General features: G+C 43.7%; 1 protein-coding gene across 1 annotated transcript in view; it reads right to left on the bottom strand.

Moving 5' to 3' along the window:
* Window positions 1–18940, bottom strand: part of LOC145341350 (inter-alpha-trypsin inhibitor heavy chain H3-like) — a 50055-nt gene extending 31115 nt beyond the window's left edge. Inside the window, exons 1-10 of the mRNA XM_080186274.1 lie at window positions 18851–18940; window positions 18708–18764; window positions 16800–16829; window positions 16308–16474; window positions 13522–13626; window positions 7982–8144; window positions 7771–7881; window positions 7561–7689; window positions 7352–7468; window positions 3336–3504 (exon numbers count right to left, since the gene is read on the bottom strand). Coding sequence (XP_080042400.1) covers window positions 3336–3504; window positions 7352–7468; window positions 7561–7689; window positions 7771–7881; window positions 7982–8144; window positions 13522–13626; window positions 16308–16474; window positions 16800–16829; window positions 18708–18764; window positions 18851–18940 — 1138 coding nt within the window. The remainder of the gene's footprint in view (window positions 1–3335; window positions 3505–7351; window positions 7469–7560; window positions 7690–7770; window positions 7882–7981; window positions 8145–13521; window positions 13627–16307; window positions 16475–16799; window positions 16830–18707; window positions 18765–18850) is intronic.
* Between the last annotated feature and the right edge of the window lie 2120 nt (window positions 18941–21060).

Here is a 21060-nt window from a genome sequence, read left to right as displayed (position 1 = left end):
GCTGTGAGTGAATTGGCTGCTGCCTTTCTTACTTTATAGCAGCAACTACATTTCAAAAGTACTTCATTGGCTGTAAAGCACCTTGAAGTGTCCCATGGGCATGTCAAACCTTATATACATTCCAGTCTTTCTTTCTTGTAAGCTGAGGAGAATGGGGACCATAGAACTCTAACGAGATGGCTAATTAAAATTAAATTAAAAGAGCAGCAAAAATTAGAAAGAACAGTTAGCGGAGGTGTTTATATTCCTATGGGATTGCAGACTTGGCATCTCAATTGGAATGTGTCAAGGAGTAATGGAGGATTATGCCTCCATTAGATGATTAAACATTAGATGATTAAAGGGCACAAAATAATTCCAGTGTAAAAAATGTCCCTATGAACAGGATTGTAATGAATGGCAAAGCTGGACAAGACCTGATCCACTTTCTCCCATTTTACTCTCCATTTACATGACAAGTTGCAACCAATTCTAACTCTACTCACCCTTGACACTTAAACCTAACTCTCATCTGTCGCCTTCATATCAGATGCTGATAGTTCAGATGTAGCTCTACCAAAGTCACCCACCATAGCCAAACATAGGGGGCAATTTCCAGCTTGCTCTATGTCCATGAGAATGGCAGCATGCACTCAAAATCCAGAGTTCTTACTTTCCTAGCCGGTCACTGGTGGAGTGGCGTCAAACACGCAGCGAGACTGCAGAAATCTCAATTTAATACATTATCATGTCATCAGCAAGGGGGAGTTTGGAGGTGAGCACTCAGGCAGCCAGCACGCTCCACAGTGTGCCATGCTCAGGGAGCACTGGAGACGACTTGGGGGACACAGATAAGTGACTCTTGGTGCCGGGGGTGGGAGTCCCGCAATTGCCATATCGGGGGTAGGGCTCCACAGGGGTCATTTGCAGGCCTTATCTTCCCTTTATGTCGGGGCGCCCCTTGCTTTGAAGGGGTTGTGAGGGCTGGTATGCAGGCAGTGCTTCTTGTGTCCTCCTTTCTCTGGTTGTCTTCATATCGCAGTTGAGGGAGTGCCCTTTCTTAGTGGGGGCTGGACAGAAGCTGGAAGGACTTGAAAACAAGAAGCATGTTACTATCACTGGGGGTGACTGTGAGTTACCCTGGAGGGGTCTCATGAGAAGCTGGGTGTCAGAGCATAGTAGGGGGATCAGGAATGTGCTGCGTCCCCCCTCATACGACATGAAGGGCCTTGCGCTTGGGGGAGTTTGACTGCAATTGGAACCTACGATCAGGCAGCGGTGTGAAGACAAATGGGAGGAGCAATCCGGAAGGCCAAAACCAATTGTGTGCAAGGGTGGATCTCACTGGGTCATGGAAGGTTGCTTGGCTCTGCACCTTGTGACCTGGGAAAAACAGGGTGCCTTCTGGGAAAGCACTGGACAACTGTGCCTCGCCTGCCACAAGAGGCAGACACTCGGCTGAACAGCCAACCCAGCCTCCCCTCACCAGTGATTATGCCATTAAATGGTGTGCAATAAAAAGCACTGCCATTTAGTGGAGGCCAAATATTAACCCTTCGCAAGTGATGTCCCAGGCATTGAGTTGACATTTCCAGTAACGGATAATGCTGATGTGCTCCGCTATGCAAGGCATGATTGTGTGTCTGTCATCACGCAACTCACTCAAAGTCACAATGAGTGCAAGGCACCCCTTGAGGATGCAAACACTAGTTGCACTCAATCACTTGACTGTCCTCTAATGTAACACCAGGTTTCTTTGAGGAAGGGTTTGGGGGCTCAGGTAAAGTGGCTGTTTGGTGCTGCTGACACCCTGGTGGGTCCACACGATGCATCCTACTGGAGTTGACAGGGACCAGTGTGGAGATGAGGCAATTTGTGTGGCATCGCCCAGTCGACCACACAGAGGTGGGAGGTCATAGTTGCCCTTTATGTGAGGGCTCACATGTATGTCAGCTAGGACTGGGAGCAGGTGAGCCAAGATGTCAAAGCCATGAGCTTTGCCCTCTTAGCAGACTTTCCTTACGGGCAGGGCCTGATTGCCTACACCCATGTGGCCCTGTGCACTCCATGCAAGAAACAATACTTTTCACTATATATTAATACCTCTGTCAATAATAAATCAAATCAAATCCTCTCATCCTCAGCATTATGGTGGACTCCTGACTGAGAGCATCTCACATCATGCCATCAAATGGGCTTATCACAGGGCTCAGAAACACTGGCTGTGCAGCATCAACTACTACAGACCCCATCCACATCACGGGTCCTGGTGTTCACATCCATCTTTGTGCCGAGGTGGACAGCCTGCAGCATTTCAACAGCCCTTGGCCTTGAGAACACTGTTAGACACTAGAGGGGTGCGTTTTGATGGAGTACAGTAGTGGGGGTAGGGTGGATGGGGTTTGGGGGATTGGCTCTGACAGTGGGAAACACACTTTTTTTCTGCTGGAAATAACCCTCTGTCATTTTCTGGTAAGATTTCACCCATCGTGTTTTTCACATCTGTGAACCAGTAACCAACCTCTGACCTTATAGCCTGGATGGAATAAAAGTAGCAGAGAAGCTAGGAACACGATAAATAAAGAACAAAGTACAAAGAAAATTACAGTACAGGCATAAGCCCTTCAGCCTTCCAAGCCTGCACCGACCATGCTACCCAACTGAGCTAAAACCCCCTCTCCTTCTGAGGACCATATCCCTTTATTCCCATCCTATCCATGTATATGTCCAGACACCTCTTAAAACTCACTATTGTATCTGCTTCCACCACCTCCCCGGCAATGAGTTCCAGGTACCCACCACCCTCTTCGTAAAAAATCTGCCTCACGCATCTCCTTTAAACTTTAAACCTATGCCCCCTAGTAACTGACTCTTCCACCCTGGGAAAAAGCTTCTGACTATCCACTCTGTCCATGCCTCTCATAATTTTGTAGACTTCTATCAGGTCACCCCTCAATCTCTGTTGTTCCAGTGGGAACAAACCAAGTTTCTCCAACCTCTCCTCATAGCTAATGCCCTCCATACCAGGCAACAGCCTGGTAAATCTTTTCTGTACTCTCTCCAAAGTCTCCACATCCTTCTGGTAGTGTGGCGATCAGAATTGAACACTATATTCTAAGTGCGGCCTAACTAAGGTTCTATAAAGCTGCAACATGACTTGCCAATTTTTAAACTCAGTGCCCCAGCCAATGAAGGCAAGCATGCCATATGCCTTGTTGCCTACAAACGTCCTCTATAAATGTGGGACATTTTGAAGAGTAAGTATTCTCCTATATTTTCCTTCCTCATCAACTGATTTGGCAAGTTATAGTCTAAGAAATTCTCATGTTTTTATTAATGAAAGCAGTAGTTTTTACCTCCTCTGGCTGAAATAGATTGTGCATACTGCTTAGCTTCAACCACGTTTTCTGGAGTTGCTTGAAATATGGTATTCCTCCATGTTTCAATGGTATCATCAAATATAATAATTGCAAAATGATCCTTTGTGTCCATATCATCCAAAATTTTGACAAGAGCTTCATTTGTCTGGAAGAGACAAAAAAAAGTTTGCAACTGTAACTTCAAAGTATAAACTTTAACAATTACATTAACTATAGTGCCGTAGCAGGTTTTGATACTATTTTCCTCATTGTGTTTCTATGCTTTTTATTCATTCGTGCGATAAGGGTGTCACTGGCTGGCCAGTGTTTATTGCCCATCCCTAATTGCCCTTGAGAAGGTGTTGATGAGCTGCCTTCTTGAACTGCTGCAGTCCATGTGTTGTGGGTTGACCCACAATGCCGTTAGCAAGGGAATTCCAGGATTTTGACCCAGCGATTGTCAAGGAATAGCGATATATTTCCAAGTCAGGATAGTGAGTGGCTTGGAGGGAAATTTGCAGGTGATGGTCTCCCCATTTATCTGCTGTCCTTGTCCTTCTAGATGGAAGTGGTTGTGGGTTTGCAAGGTGCTGCCCATGGATCTTTGGTGAATTGCTGCAATGCATCTTGTAGATAGTGCACACTATTGCTATTGAGCATCGGTGGTGGACAGAGTGGATGTTTGTGGATGTGGTGCCAATCAAGTGGGCTGCTTTGTCCTGGATGGTGTGAAGCTTCTTGAGTGTTGTTGTAACTGCACCCGTCCAGACAAGTGGGGAGTATTCCATCACACTCCTGACTCGTGCCGTAGATGGTGGATCGGCTTAGGGGACTCAGGAGGTGAGTTAGTCGCCACAGTATTCCGAGCCTCTGACCTGTTCTTGTAGCCATTGTGTATATGTGGTGAGTCCAGTTGAGTTTCTGGTCAACAGTGACCCCAAGGATGTTGATAGTGGGGGATTCAGTGATGGTTACACCATTGAATACTGTATAGGTATCCCCATGAACCCATCTGAACACACAATGAATAAGAGACTATACTGTTAATGTTGACCAAATCGTTTGAAAGTGACTTGTACTGAAGTTGACTTCCAAAGCATGTTGTTGAACAATAGAAATCATTATTTATTGCTTAAGTCTTAAGTAGGGATGTATAATTCAATTGTGTTCCAGCATTATCAGTTGATATTTGCATTTGCACCTAAATAACTGATGCCATATTCATAAAACGAGCAAAATTGTGAGGTTTTCCACCCACAACATTAGCTTGTAATTTGCAAACAAATTAGGGAAATGAGCAAGTAAAGTAGTATAATAATCATGGATGATTTCAATTAGCATGGTATGAATTGGCCAGAAGAGGTAGGTAAAAACAACTCAGTTCCTACAATGTTTACATATCTCCTTTCTATCCTAATATTTAAGAAACCCAACAAAGATAGATTTGTCACTGGATCTAGTAATGGGAAATGAGTCAGAACAAATAAAATAAGGAAAAAATAGCAAAATATCAAGTTGATAATGATTAGAATACTGTACACTTTAAGATAATAATTGAAGATACAAGTATGACAAATACCAGAGTAATAAGAACATAAGAAAGTTATAAATAGAGCAGCAGTAGACCATTTAGCTCTACATGCAAGCTCTGCCATTCAATATGACAAGGTTGATCTCCTGCCCCAACTCTGCTACCCATATCCCTTGATATCCCTTTGACTTCCTGCATTCTAACTCTGAAACTGAATAACAAAAGATGTGGATTTCCACAATAATATCTGAAGTTTAATTTTGTGGAGGCCGATTTGGAGAAATATCTTCCAAAATACAATTCCCAGGCTTCCCATTCTGCAATGTAATATAATATAGATAAATGTGAGGTTATTCACTTTGGAAGCAAAAACAAGAAGGCAGATTGCTACCTGACTGGCTGTAAATTGGGAGAGGGGAGTGTACAGTGGGACCTGGGTGTCCTTGTGCACCAGTTGCTGAAGGTAAGCATGCAGATGCAGCAGGCAGTAAAAAAGGCAAATGGTACGTTGACCTTCATTGTGAGAGGTTTCGAGTTCAGGAGGAGGGATGTATTGTTGCAATTATATAAGGGCCTAGGTGAGGCCACACCTAGAATATTGTATGCAGTTTTGGTCTCCTTTTCTGAGGAAGGATGTTCTTGCTCTTGAGGCAGCGCAGCAAGGTTTACCAGGCTGATTCCGGGGATGGTGGGACTGATGTAAGAGGAAAGATTGACTAGGTTAGGATTGCTTTCACTGGAGTTCGGACAAATGAACGGGCAATTTCACAGAGACTTATTAAATTCTAACAGGACTAGACAGGGTAGATGCAGGGGGGATGTTCCCAACAGTGGGGGAGTCCAGAACTGGGGATGACAGTCTGAGGATTTGGGATAGTCCATTTAGGACAGAGATGAGGAGACATTTCTTCACCCAAAGAGTGGTGAGTCTGTGGAATTCATTACCACAGGAAGTAGTTGATGCCAAAACACTGAATGTATTCAAGAGGCAGCTGGACATAGCACTTGGAGCGAACAGGATCAAAGGTTCTGGGGAGAAAGCAGGATTAGGCTATTGAGTTGGACGATCAGCCATGATCGTATTGAATGGCGGAGCAGGCACAAAGGACCAAATGGCTTCCTTCTGCTCCTATCTTCTATGTTTCTATATGATGATGTGGCTTGGTGAATAGTAGCGAAAGTGGGCTTTTAACTTCATTATGTCACACTGCAGTCCTGGCCTATAGAATCATCTCAGTTTTGGCTCCATTCTCCTTCCACAGGTGCTGTCAGACCTGCTGAAATTTTCCAGCATTTTTCTGGTTTTGTTTCAGGTTCCAGCATCCACAGTATTTTGTGTTTATCTATCGATGAAACCAGGAACCAGAACAACTTATTGTTCAAGAAGAGCAGAATTGAAAATTTAAAGTTTAGTAGTGTTGCGAGTAGGCTTACATTAACACTGCAATGGAGTTACTGTGAAAATCCCCTAGTTGCCACATTCCCATACCTATTCGGCTACACTGAGGGAGAATTTAGCACTGCCAATGCACCTAACCAGCGCGTCTTATAGGATGTGGGGTGAAACCAGGGAGGTTCCTGCGTTGTGAGGCAACAGTGCTAACCACGTGCCACCATGCTGCCTGCTGTGGGTCAGGAGATGCCAGAAAGATATCTGCAATAGTGCTAAGGTTTGTGAAAAAATTACCACAGTTTGGGACACCTTGTTTGAAATAGTTGTGGAAATTGGTGGCTGGACCTTGAATGTGTAAAAGCACTTGAAGACAAAGAAATCCTTAAGGGCTTGGTGCAAAATCCAGGACGGGTTTGCTGTTAAAAATGGAACAGAAGCTTTGTTTATAACTGTCATTTGAAAAATCTGGACTGGAATTCGAAATGCAACTTGCTAATGGAACGCATTATTTTGAGAGAAGGTTTTAAAGTGTGTTTTGGGAATGGAGTTTTGAAACTCTCATATAACATTCATCGGGGGGTGTGGGGGGGGGCTTCAGAGGAGAAATCCACAGATATTAACTTGGGTTCAGAGTGGAATCATAGTCGATCTGTTTACTTTAAAAAAAGACTCTATGAAACCATTGTAGATTCAAATGTATTTTGTCAACCATATTAATCTTAAAACATGTATGTAATTCTTAAATAAGTGGGGAGTAAAGAAGTATTATATTATAGTAGAAATGTTTTATTTATTTCTAATTAAAACTAATTAGAGGTCCTATGACTCTGTTTCTCCATGTTTGATTCCATTCTGCAATCTTCCCGTCAAGTTCTAACATCAACTGGCATCTTAACACTATAATGCAAAGGTTCATTGCCTGCAAAGCACTTTGAGGTATTGTGTGACTTTGAAAGCTGCTATATAAATAGAAGCTTTTCTTTGGTGGATGTGTAAAATAAATTCATTTTTCTTTTGCCTGCAGCTGGAAGATCTGGGAAGGAAATAGAGTAAGAAGAACAACCCTCTTGCACCACAATCTTTTCTTACCTGACGCATTTTAAGCCCTGACATAGATCCACTGTGGTCGATCACAAAGATAACATTTTTGGGGATTCTGGATAGATTAGCAGGTGCAAAATGATGTACAAAATATCCATTTACAATCTGAAAAAGAAATTACAGCATATGTTTTCTTTAAAAGCCATCAGAGTGAGGAATCCTATGAGATTTCCATTTTAAGTATAATTTTCAATTACCTGAATACTACCAGCAGACAGATCTCTATTCACGTCATACTCTACGATGAAGTCTCCATCTAGTATTGTTTCATGACAATCAGGACATTTGCGTTGTTGCTCAAGTGTTGGTTTGAAGGAAACATGCCCCTGAAAGAAGCAGTGATTCAGTATTAATTTTTACAGTAATTGCTTGTGTCAATATTTTTCTGAACAATTATATGTACCTACCTTTGTGTCAGTAAGAGTCTTTTTCACAATCGAAGTCAGATTATTAGTTAGGAACTTTGCATCAACATTCAGGAAGGCAATGCCTTGTGGTTCAAAAATGTGTACGTCAATCTGGAAAAAGCAATCCAAAATATAAGATAATTGAATTATCATCAAATCGGAAAATTAAAAGTTGAAATGTATTGGTGATGTTGCTATGTTAGAAAAGTACCTGGAAATTTTTGATAAGTTGTTGGGGTTTTACTCTGATGTTCATCTCATATTTCCCCAGGTTACGTTTTAATAATTCTTCGTAAGTTAGTTCAAACGTGACTTTTTTGGTTGGTCCAATATTTACTGACACTTTAAACTTTTCCATTTTTCTTCCAGACGTCCTTTGAAAATCAGAGGGATAAAAAGACACAAGTTGGAATATTAGTATTACTTCCACTGAAGATCATGGAATCCTTGCGATACACTAAGCAAACAAACACTCATTGTCTTTTCTTATACTAGTGTCTCAGTGTGGGGCTTACACCATTATGATGTCTAATTTTGGGTGCGGCAAAAGAAAGACTTGAAATTATATCATGTTGTTCACAACAGAAGGGGTTCTCAAACCACTTGTCAGCCACTAAATCACTTTTGAATGGTAGTCACTGTTGTCGGCAAAAGGAACAAACAATCTGCATACAACAAGATCCAACAAATAACAATCAAATAATGATCTGTTTGAGGTGTTGGGTAAAGGGACTCATAATCAATGGAAGAAAATATTACGAAGTATAATTCAATCTCAGTTAATTGTATATGAATTACTCAAGTAGATTATGACCTGATGGGGTGGCACGGTGGCACAATGGTTAGCATTTCTGCCTCACAGTGCCAGGGACCTGAGTTTAATTCCCAGTATGGGTCACTGTCTATGTGAAGTCTGCACATGCCCCCTGTATCAGCGTGGGTTTCCGCTGGGTGCTCCGGTTTTCTTGCACAGTCTGAAAGATGTGCTGGTTAGATGCTTTAGCCATGCTAAATTCTCCATCAATGTACCCGAACAGGTGCTGGAGTGTGGTGTCTAGGGGATTTTCACAACTTCATTGCTGTGTTAATGTAAGCTGACTTGTGACACTAATAAATAAATTTGTGGTCTCTCCTGGCAATTTATCAGAATAAAAAGTCTGACAACACCAGGTTTTAGTCCAACCGATTTATTTGATAATAGACTCACAAGCTTTCGGGGTTAGCCCCTTCATCAGGTGAATGGAGAGTTCTGGCCTCAGACAGAGCATATAAAGCACAGACAGTTTAGAGATTACTGATTAGAATGCGAATCCTTACACCTAACCTGCTGTTCAAGACCTGAAGTGGCTGACAATGTGAGTGGAAGGAGCACTGATCACAGGTTACAGAGATGTGTATTGTCTCCAGACAGTACAGTAAGTGAGGTTTTGCAAACCCAGGCAAGTCACGGGGGTTACAGATAGTGCGACATGAACCCAAGATCCCTGTTGAGACCGTCCTCATGTGTGCGGAACTTGGCTATCAGTCTCTGTTCAGCGACTCTGCGCTGTCGTGTGTCGTGAAGGCTGCCTTGGAGAATGCTTACCCAAAGGTCAGAGGCTGAATGCCCGTGACCACTGAAGTGTTCGCCAACAGGAAGGGAACAGTCTTGCCTGGTGATTGTCGAGCGATGTTCATTCATCCGTTGCAGCGTCTGCATGGTCTCCCCAATGTACCATGCTTCGGGACATCCTTTCTTGCAACGTGTCAGGTAGACAATGTTGGCCGAGTTGCAAGAGTATTTACCATGTACCTGGTGAATGGTATTCTCATGTGTGATGATGGTATCCATGTCGATGATCCGGCATGTCTTGCAGAGGTTGCTGTGGCAGGGTTGTGTGGTATTGTGGTCACTGTTCTCCTGAAGGTTGGGTAGTTTGCTGCAAACAATGGTCTGTTTGAGGTTGTGTGGTTGTCTGAAGGCAAGAAGTGGGGGTGTGGGGATGGCCCTGGCGAGATGTTCGTCTTCAACCCCACACCCCCACTTCTTGCCTTCAGACAACCACACAACCTCAAACAGACCATTGTTCGCAGCAAACTACCCAGTCTTCAGGGGAACAGTGACCACAATACCACACAACCCTGCCACAGCAACCTCTGCAAGACATGCCGGATCATCGACATGGATACCATCATCACACGTGAGAATACCATCCACCAGGTACATGGTAAATACTCTTGCAACTCGGCCAACATTGTCTACCTGACACGTTGCAAGAAAGGATGTCCCGAAGCATGGTACATTGGGGAGACCATGCAGACGCTACGACAACGGATGAATGAACATCGCTCAACAATCACTAGGCAAGACTGTTCCCTTCCTGTTGGCGAACACTTCAGTGGTCACGGGCATTCAGCCTCTGACCTTCGGGTAAGCATTCTCCAAGGCAGCCTTCACAACACACGACAGCGCAGGGTCGCTGAACAGAGACTGATAGCCAAGTTCCGCACACATGAGGACGGTCTCAACAGGGATCTTGGGTTCATGTCGCACTATCTGTAACCCCCGTGACTTGCCTGGGTTTGCAAAACCTCACTTACTGTACTGTCTGGAGACAATACACATCTCTGTAACCTGTGATCAGTGCTCCTTCCACTCACATTGTCAGCCACTTCAGGTCTTGAACAGCAGGTTAGGTGTAAGGATTCGCATTCTAATCAGTAATCTCTAAATTGTCTGTGCTTTATATGCTCTGTCTGAGGCCAGAACTCTCCATTCACCTGATGAAGGGGCTAACCCCGAAAGCTTGTGAGTCTATTATCAAATAAGTCGGTTGGACTAAAACCTGGTGTTGTCAGACTTTTTACTGTGTTTACGCCAGTCCAATGCCGGCATACCCACATCAATTTATCAGAACTCAGCAACAACAGTTGGATCAAGTGTAATAATTGCACCAAATAGCACAAGTTTATTTACTGAAACACCCCAGCAGAAAATTTAACCTGAATTGTGGCATGAATTAATTATTTGGTTTAGGCATTGTTTGTCCAATGTAGACAGTTTAATTTTTCCAGAGTAGAGTATTTCTTGCATCCTGCATGCTGGTATTTCAAGAAATGGTGAACAGGATAGGCCTGATTTTACCATTGCATCGCGCCTGTTTTCAGGCACGAAAACTTGGTAAAGTGTGGCATGAGGCGATTAGCATGATCTGTGCCCACATCAGCACAGATGTCCACTTTACTTTGCATGCATTTAAATTGACTTAATGAGCTGGATGCCCAATCTTACCTGCACTTCCCCCTTTACCATCGCGTTCGCCTGTCCAGATTCAGCGCGCAAACAGACATGCTCGGCAAAGGTCTGTTTCGGGCGCTCCAGCTTCTGAAGAGGTAAGTTCGGAGCTTCCAGTGGCTCTCTGACTCAGGTCGGTGGGTGGGAGGGGAGGGAAGGAGGCAGACTAGATCATCCTCTGGCTGTAGGGGGGGAGGAGGTCAGATTGTTTTCTGGTGGGGGAGGCGAGGGAGGCCCAGTTGTTCTCTAGGGGGGGGGGGAGGCCAGGTGGTTTTCTGGAGGGAGGAAGGAGAGGAGGAGGCCAGATCATTTTTGGTGGGGAGGGGGAAGGAGGATGGAGGCCAGATCATTCTGGTGGGGAGTGGAGAGGGGGGGAAGGGGAAGGTAGGCCTGATAATTCTCTGGTGAGGGGGGAGGTGGGGGGGAGGAGCGAGGCCTGATTATTCTCTGAGGGGGGGAGGAGGGAGGTGGGCCAGATCATTCTCAGTTAGGGGGAGGCAGGAGTGGAGGGGTCTGCTGCCATTCTACGGGTGGCCGTTGAGGGCATGGGCAGAGGATTGCGATCGATCTGGGTCATGGGATGGCATTGGGTAGATAAAGGGGACAGTTATGTTTTGGGGGAGGGACGATACCTCTGGGGGCCCACCTGTTTTTCGCTCCCGGGCTGCTTTATCTGCTCTTTGCGGCCCAGGAGCAATACGACAGGGGGGTGTTTTTCTAATTTTTTTTCACTGTGCATGCGCAGTTAAAGGCTCCGATCAGAGCAACAGTGTTTTGGGTGCATTAAGCCCCACCCACAGCACGATTCAAACTCATAATTTTTTTTCAGGCTAAGAGCGTATGGGGCGCCTGAGAACAGGTTTCCAAATTGGATCTGAATTGCCCCCAGATTCAGCACTAAGAATCAAAATGGTAAAATTGGGCCCATTGTGCTCAAATTAATATTTAAATGAGATTCCTGCCTGCTTAGGTCAGGTGTTTCCTGTTCTGTTTTCCCATTTTTCACAGACTGTTGTGACACACAAAGTTTATTATTTTTTCCCAGGGTTTGGACATCAATGGCTAGGCTGGTATTTATTGCCCATCCCTAATTGCCTTTGAGTCATGTTCTTGAACTGCTGCAGTCCATGTGGTGTAGGTACACTCACAGTGCTGTTAAGGAGGGAGTTCCAGGACCCAGCAGCAGTGAAGGAACAGCAATGTCTTTTCAAGTCAAGATGGCTTAGAAAAAACCTGCAGGTGGCGACGTTCCCATGCAATGCTATCCTTGTCCTTTGAGATGGTACAGGTTGCAGGGTTAGAAGATATTGCCGAAGAAGGCTTGATGAGCTGCTTGTTTCAGTGCATCTTGAGGAAAGGTTTTGAGTTAGGAGATGAGTCGTTCACTGCAGAATTTCCTGCCTCTCACCTGCTGTTGTAGCCATAGTATTTATATGGCTGGTCCAGTTCAGTTCCTGGTCAATGGTAACCCTCATCTTATTGGTGGTGGGGTTTCATTGATGGTAATGCCATTGAATGTCAAGGGAGGTAGTTAGATTCTCTCTTGTTAGAGATGGTTATTGCCTGACATGCCTGTGTGAATGCTACTTGCCACTCATTCACCCAAAACTGAATGCTGTCCAGGTTCTGGTGCATATGGAGTCAGACTGCTTCAGTATTTGAGGAGTCGCAAATGATGTTGTGCAACCATCAGTGAACATTCACATTTCTGATGGAGGGAAGGCCATTGATGAAACAGTTGGAGATGGTTGGGCTGAGGAAATTGCTCTGAATGGGCGATGGTCTGGCATTATTGATCCCTATGTGGAGATGCCGGTGTCGGACTGGGGTAAACACAGTAAGAAGTCTCCCAACATCAAGTTTTCGCTACCAGATAAATCTGTTGGACTTCAATCTGGTGTTGTGAGACTTCTTACTATTATTGATTTCTGCCAGTTTTTCCGATTATATCTGCCTGAGTTACACTTTTAGATCAGTTGAATCCATTCGGTAAAACCATGTTATGAATAATATAATTGTCAGAGGCGATTTAAATAGTTTGAGTGTTTCTGTGATCCTGCACAACCAGCAGGGAATCTCTGTGTGTGGGCATCCAGTGTGGGGAACAGCATTGTAATCATGTACTCTGAAATTTCATTCCCAGGGAATTTCCTGCTCGGTGTACACAATAGCAGGGTTTGCCCTGATATTGGAAGATGTTTAAAAAGGTAAGAGTGCATAGAATTAATGAAACATTAGCCAGGTGGGTTGAAAACTGCCTTGGCAAGAGGTGATGATAAGTGGATAAGTGTCGGGGGTGGGAGTAGGGGATACTGCAATGGGCAGTATCCTATTGAAATTTCATATATCAATTTCTATTCTCATTTCTCTGCAGCTAATACTGACACAATCCCAAGGACTTTCACTCATCAAATGGCATGGGGACTAATTGCACGAAGAATGGGTGTCTTGGTTAAATGCTCGGAAAATATTCTTACTTTACAAGTCCTGCAGTCTGCCCCCGTGAAACCGCTTGTTGGTACTGTCGCTGTGCCACTTCTTTCTCTTTCACAGCTCCCACATATGTCACTCCATCTAGAGTCCTACAGAGAGAGAAATCACATGGATGGTACAATGGAAATGCTATTTGGCTTAATTGTCCTCTCACATCTCTTCCACTCCTTCCTACTTTTAAACCATTATTTTTAATTACATTCATACTGTTGAAGGAACAATATTCACTCATTTAATATGCTCCTAATTATTAATTAATACACAATATTTCAACATACATTTATGCACTTAGCAAGATGGGCACCATGGTGGCACAGTGGTTAGCACTGCTGCCACACAGCGCCAGGGATCCGGGTTCAATTCCAGCATTGGGAGACTGTATGGTGTTTGCATGTTTTTCCCAGTCGGGATTTTTCGGCCTCGCTTGCCCTGAAACCGGAAAATCCCGCCTGAGGTCAACAGACCTTTCTATGGTCCACCCCTTGCCTGCTCTGATTCCCGTGGGAGGCGGGACGATAAAACTTTGGCCTCCATATCTGCATGAGGTTTCGGTTTCCTCCCACTCTCCAAAGGTGTGTAGGACAGGTAGATTGGGAGGGCAAAATTGCCCTTTAGTTTTCCAAGATGTGTAGGTTAAATGGATTAGCCATAGTAAAATGTGTGGGATTACAGGGATATGGCGGGGGTGAGGGGCTGGGTAAGACACCCCTGTCAGAGAGCTGTTGCAGACCCAATGGGCTGAATGGCCTATTCCTGCACTGTAGGGATTCTAAAATCTTGAAAACACATAGTGGACCTATTCAGGGCCATAGATGCAGAAAAACGTGTAGAGATCTCAAAAGCAGTTGAGGGCATCTCTGAGGCAGTGAGATTAGGAGAGTGATATCTGGCAATAAATGAGAGAAATCTTGGAATTAGGGAGTAAAGAGATAAAATTTCAGAAACATAGAGGGATATCATTATAGGAATTACAAATGTCTTGTTGCCATATAGCAGATTGAAAGAGGAAAGATGTTGGCCTGAATTTTACATTCGGCCTTGCCTGAAGAAGGCAACATTGCGTAGGTAATATCACATTGTTAACATGATATCACACTGGCTGGTCAATTAATGATCTTTCATCTGAAACAGGCTCTGGGGAAGGCTGAGCTCCACTGAGGAAAGTGGGAGGAGAGCAGTGCCAAGAAAAGGCAGGCCGAGGATAGCTTTTTCAGGAGGAGCTGTCTGAGGGAGTTGCTGACCTGTAAAAAATAAATATCAGCAGAAAAATGATGCCACCAGTGTCCAGACAGCATAACCATACACAGGCCTCAGTCCCCAGACAAACCTGTTCATTTTTACTGAGCCTTGACTTTCATCCCACCCTGGATCGAAGTTGCAGCTTAACCGTAAAGGCCACCTCACCAATCGGCCAGTCTGCCAACCATAAAGGAAGACGGGCAAAGTAAAATTCTGGTCAATTGGTGTTTAATTCATTTAAGTCAGCTTCTTGGTTTACGGTGGGCATGTTTCTGACTCAAGTGTTCATCCAACTACTGAAAGGTTGCACAAAGGGTCTGATGACATTGGGACATGTGCCCAACTGCTTCTGGCATGATTTTAGACATTTCCAGCAGTGCCCCCATACACACAGTGCCAGGGGACAGTGCTGGAATCGGGGTGGGGAGGCAGTGCCGGAATTGGGGTTAGGGGGTGGTTCTGATGGACAGGTTTGTGGGTCAGTTAGACATTTGAAATTTTATGTAATTCCTTTGCAGGGAATTGACAATATTGTTGCTATGCAACTTCTGTTGTATCTTTAATAGTGTACAGAATTTAATCAATCCCTTGGAGGCAGGGTGGGGGACTCCCAGATGCCAGCAAATTATATTAGCAGCAGGGAAGATGCATGGTGGCCTATCTGCCCAAAGGCTAATTGAGGCCTTTAAGTGACCAATCAAGGCCTTCTATGCTCTTTTCCTGATCCCCACTGGCATTTTATCAGCAGGCAAGAGGGGAGCCTATGCTGTATGGGAAAGCAGCTCATAAATACTATGGTCTCCATGTGGGTAGGAGGGTGCGGTAAGACGCCCCCACCCAATTGGGCCCATCTGGCAACAATGGCCACCCAGGGTAATACAATGGCCACTACAGTGCCCAACCAATCTCCTCACTCCTCGCCTGTGCCTTCCTGAAAGGCCCCAACAACCTTGACCTCACTTATCTTCTTTTCAGGGTGAAGTCCATGCTGCTTCACTGGGCTGGGTGCTGTTCTGGCAATGGCCACTGCTCCCAGTGGTGCTGCTGGACGAGAAGTGCTGCCAATCCTCCAAATGGCTGGCGGTTTCTGGATGTGAGATCTCATCCTGTTAACTGCCTGATTATCCCAGAATTCAGTCTGAGATCAGAGTGCCAGAGATCTGTACAGAAAACTCAGTGGTGCAGCTGTAGAGCTACACATCAGTTTTCTTGCGTCAGCCAGCACTGTGTGCGCAGATTGCAAAATTCCTCCCTATATCTGTATGGGTTTCCTCTGGGTATTCCGGTTTCCTCTCACAGTCCATTGATGTGTGGGATAAGTTGATTAACCGTAGTAAATGCGTGGGGTTACGAGGATAAGACAGACAGAGAGTGTGAGCGGGATGCTCTTGGAGAGTCAGTGCAGACTTTAGGGGCTGAATGGCCTCTTTCTGCACTGTAGAGATTCAGTGGTACTATAATTGAACTTTCACACAGTATATGTAAAAGAGCTAGTTCATGCTAATTAGTAATTAGTCTAGCTGACACTCACATGCTGAAGTTGGTAATGAAGGCTGTTTTGGGTAGTTCTATTTCAAAGAAAGCTTCCTTTGACTCATTTGCTCGATTTACCACCCGGCTGGTTATCACATTGTGAGCAAATCGAGATGTAACTTTGGACTCGATCTTCATCCCGTAGATTTCAAGATCCCTGTGAGGCTGAAGGAGCAGAGAAATGATGGGTGCTAGAAACTAAAATAACTGGAAAGTCCAATTTCAATTGAGTCAGTGCTTTGTGCTGTTCTAATAGAATATTAATCATCATGCATCTAATATTTTCACTCTAAGTGATCACAGGGTACAAATGGTAGCCTCAAATACTTTATACAAAATCACAATCCCATTAAATCATCAAGACCAGGCCAATCTGGCAATTGTGTTGAGGAAGAAGAGAATGTAATTGAAATAATAAAAGTCATCCAACATTTTTGCAATAAGTACAGATTGTTACTGAAGTAAATGCTATCAGAAAAATCAAACCTACTATGTTGCCATGTCCCTCAGTGCTTCTTTTCTGTTGACAGACAAGAAAGAACCAATACGTTAATGTTTCAAAATGCTTCACTAGGCACACAAATTACACAAGAATTATATAAGAAATTAGATTAAATTCAAATGTTTGATGTGCAGAAAAATGAAGTAAAATATCAGCATAGTAAAGCTTTCCTCTCTCTTTTGTGAAGTCAAATATTAATGGAACCAAATTGAGGAGCTTAATCAATACGGAGGATTGTGATAATTTACAGAAGAAGATAAATGAAGTTGCAGAATGGGCAAATAATTGGCAAATTAAGTTCAACAAAAATAAATGTGAGTCACATTTTGGAAGGGTAGACAAACAGAATGAAAATATATTAATCACCATTGGGCAGCACAGTAGCACAGTGATTAGCACTGCTGCCTTATAGCACCAGGGAGTCGGATTCGATTCCCGGCTTGGGTTACTGTCTGTGCGGAGTTTGCACATTCTCCCTGTGTCTGCATGACTTTGCTCCAGGTGCTCCGGTTTCCTCCCACAGTCCAAAGATGTGCAGGTTAGGTTGATTGGCCATGTTAAATTGCCCCTCAGTGTCAGAGGAACTAACTAGAGTACGTGCATGGGGTTATGGGGATAGGGCCTGGGTGGGATTGTGGCTGGTGCAGATCTGATGGGGTGAAAGGCCTCCTTCTGAGCTGTCTGATTCTATGACCGCTGAACATTATGCTATAGACTTGCAAAGCCTTAAGATAAAAGCAAACCGAGCACTTTATTTCTAGAGGGATGGAATTGGAACATAGGAAAGCTATGCTATATCTCTCGAACCTTGGTTAAACTGTATGTAGATGGCAGCAGCAATTCTGATTGCTTACTATAAAAAGGATAATGTTGCACTGGAGAGGGCACAAAAAAGATTTTACAAGAGCAATTCCAGAAATACGTGGTTGTATATGTCAAGAAAGGACTGACGGACAGGGGTTTCTGGTTTCCTGATAAATGAAAGCTGAGGGGTCATTAAAATTCTGAGATTTTGATCGAGTGGCTACAAAGAGAATGTTTCTTCTTATGGGAAAAGCATAACTGGAGTCCATCAATATAAGATAGTCATCAAGAAATTCAATAGGGAATTAAGAAGAAACTTTTTTACTCAAGAGTGGTGAGAATGTGGAACTTGGGAGTGGTTGAAATGAACAGTGTAGTGCATTTAAGGGGAAACTGTACAAAAATATGAGGGAGAAGGAAAAAGAGTTATGACAATCTGAGGGAAAATAATGAATATAAATGCATATCATTTTATATTTGATAATACAATCTTGTGAATCAACAGTTATGCTTCCAGATTTTATAAGGGGCTCATGTACAACTGTGTCTAAGATTATGTCACATTTAATAAACAGTAATAATGTACTGCAAATTGCAGTAAGTAGTGTATCAACTGAGGATGATTTTTGCATCAAAGTCATAATATTTGATCCTTTGCAAAATATAATCCTCAGTTGGTGGCTGCACGGACAGCTATTGTTAACAGTGGGAAAAACGAAGCAAGACTTACATCAAATTGAAACAGTACTCACTATTAAAGACAATTAAATGCTATAGAGTGAACATAAGCCTAGAATTTAACCAAAGGGTTTAATGAGAATTAATAAAATTGTCCTCGGTTTACTCTTGCCCAGGATTTCATTTGGAAAAGTTACCGAAATTGTGTCATTGCATAATCATTATTAGATTAGTGGGCGAGGCTTGCAAATCATGGCTAGTGGGGACAATGCCTGGTATGACTGGCATTGACCAGAGCTCAGATTTGAAGTATATAATCAATAATCAATCCTTTTATATTTTGCTCGAGATAACATTTTGCAGTGATTAAATGAAGCACAGTACTTGTACATGCACAGATTAGTTACTCAATACCTTCAGGGTTCTTCTGGCCAGTTGTAGAACATGTGGTATAGTGTTCTCATGATCATTCTGCTCAAGATAAAAATGAAAATGCTTAAACCAGCAGCCCATTAAGAATGTTATTAAAATATTTGGTTGTATAAATAATACATTACCTGATGTTGTTCTGCTTCTGTTATGATGAAATCAGCAGTTATTAATGCTGGAATAGAAATCAGTAAAAGAAAGGACAACATTGTCTTCATTTTGCAGAAGGTAATGCACAAAATGGGTTACAAGAGACTAGGTTTTATTCTGAAGTCTGTTAATCAGCAACAGTAGTTTGACCCTATTCCTACAACAGCCAAGAAGTGTTGACCCAGTGGAGGATATAATGTAAACAATTGGTGTAATTAAAGCAAATACAATTGTTTGCAGAGAAATTGTGAAACCTGAACAGTCTGCAACATAGAATCATAGAATCTACAGTGCAGAAAGAAGCCATTCGGCCCATTGAACCTGCACCAACAACAATTCCTCCAACCCCCATCCCATAACCCCCATATCTACCCTACTAATTTCCCTGACACTAAGGAGTAATTTAGCATAGCCAATCCACCTAACCCGCACATTTTTGGACTGTGTGAGGAAACCCGAACACCCAGAGGAAACCCGTGCAGACACAGGGAGAACGTGCAAACTCCACGCAGACAGTGCCCCAAGGCTGCAATTGAACCTGGGTCCCTGGCACAGTGAGACAGCAGCACTAACCTCTGTGCCATGATGCCCCCCTGGAGCTCAATACTGAAATATAAATATAAATTTCAATATGGGAGCTCATGGATACCAGCGTTTTCCTCACCAGGTAAGTCTACAGTAAGTGTCTGCGGCTTGAGGAGTTTCGACTGAGAGTCATTGAACTGGAGGTTGAGCTGCAGACACCGCTACATCAGAGAGGGCAAGTGTTATCTAGCCACGTTGTACAAGGTGGTGCTCACACCCCTTAGGACAGGATTTTCTAGTTTGGAAAGTGGTCAGGGGCAGGAGGGTGTGTTTGCAGCTGAGGCAGATAAGGGGACGCAGAAAGCATGAGTGCAGCAGTGTCAGCCTCTGCGATTTGAAATTCTTTCAGCTTGTCTGGAGGAGAGTCGGGGCTGCAGACCATGGTACTGTGATGCAGGGGGATTAGCACTGTTCTCTGTAGCAAGGAGCGAGAGACCAGGTGGCTGTCTGATGCTAGGATTCAGGACATCTGCTCCAGGCTGGAGAGGAATGTGCACTGGGATGGGGGAGGGGGGAAGATCCAATTGTTGCAATCCATGTAGATATCAACAACATAGGTATGGATGAGGAAAGGGATTCTATATGGTCAGTATGAGGAGCTAGGCAGCAAATTAAGAAGCAGAACGTCAAAGATAATAATATCCAGATTATTACATGAGAGATGTTCAAATTGGCTTAGGAGTAATAAAAACACATGGGTCAAAGATTGGTGTGGAATGTGGGTTCCAGTTCTTGGGGCATTGGCACCAGTACTGGGGAAAGTGGGATCTGTACTGTTGGGGTGCTACCTGAATCATGCTGGGGCTGATATTCTAACCAGCCCCATAACTAGGGAAGTAGAGAGCGTCTTAAACTAAATAGTCAGGGCAAGGGATCAAATTTAGGGAGAGAAGAGTGCATTCAAGACTGATATTTTACATTTAAGTAAGAGTTATTATGAGGCTATGAAAGTGAAGCTAGTTAGAGTGAACTGGTAAATATGCTTCAGGGATAGATCAACAGAGGTTCAGTGGCAGACATTTAAAAGGATATTTCAGAATATACATCTGTGGTTAACTAAAAAGTTTAAGACAGTATTAAACTTAAAGAAAAAGCATATATTTTTGTGAAGACAGTAGCACCAACGGCACCTAATAAACTCAGCAGCATCCAGGACAACACAGCCTGCTTGATCGCCGTCCCATCCACCACTGTAAACATTCATTCTCTCTACCACAAACACACAATGATAGTGTGTACCAGCTGCAAGATGTGCTGCTGCAACTCACCAAAGGTCCTTTGACAGCACTTCCTAAATCCATGACTTCTAGCATGTAGAGAGTAGAAGACATATGGAGAACACCACCACCTGCAAGTTCCTCTCCAAGCCTCAACCATCCTTACTTTGAACTTGATCGCTGTTCCTTCACTGTCACTGGTTCAAAATCTTGATCAGCTGGGCCAGTGGGCTGTGGTATAGCTGATGGATTTTAATTCAGATAAATGCCAAGTTTTGCATTTTGGTAAGACAAACCAGGACAGTGCTTACACAGTTAATGGTTGGGCCCTGGGGAGTGTTGTCGAACAGAGAAACATAGAGGTGCATATAGTTCCTTGAAAGTGG

This window comes from Carcharhinus amblyrhynchos, chromosome 3 (assembly GCF_965287045.1).
Source record: "Carcharhinus amblyrhynchos chromosome 3, sCarAmb.v2.hapA, whole genome shotgun sequence".
NCBI lineage: Eukaryota > Metazoa > Chordata > Chondrichthyes > Carcharhiniformes > Carcharhinidae > Carcharhinus > Carcharhinus amblyrhynchos.
This window is presented reverse-complemented; position numbering and strand designations above follow the sequence as displayed.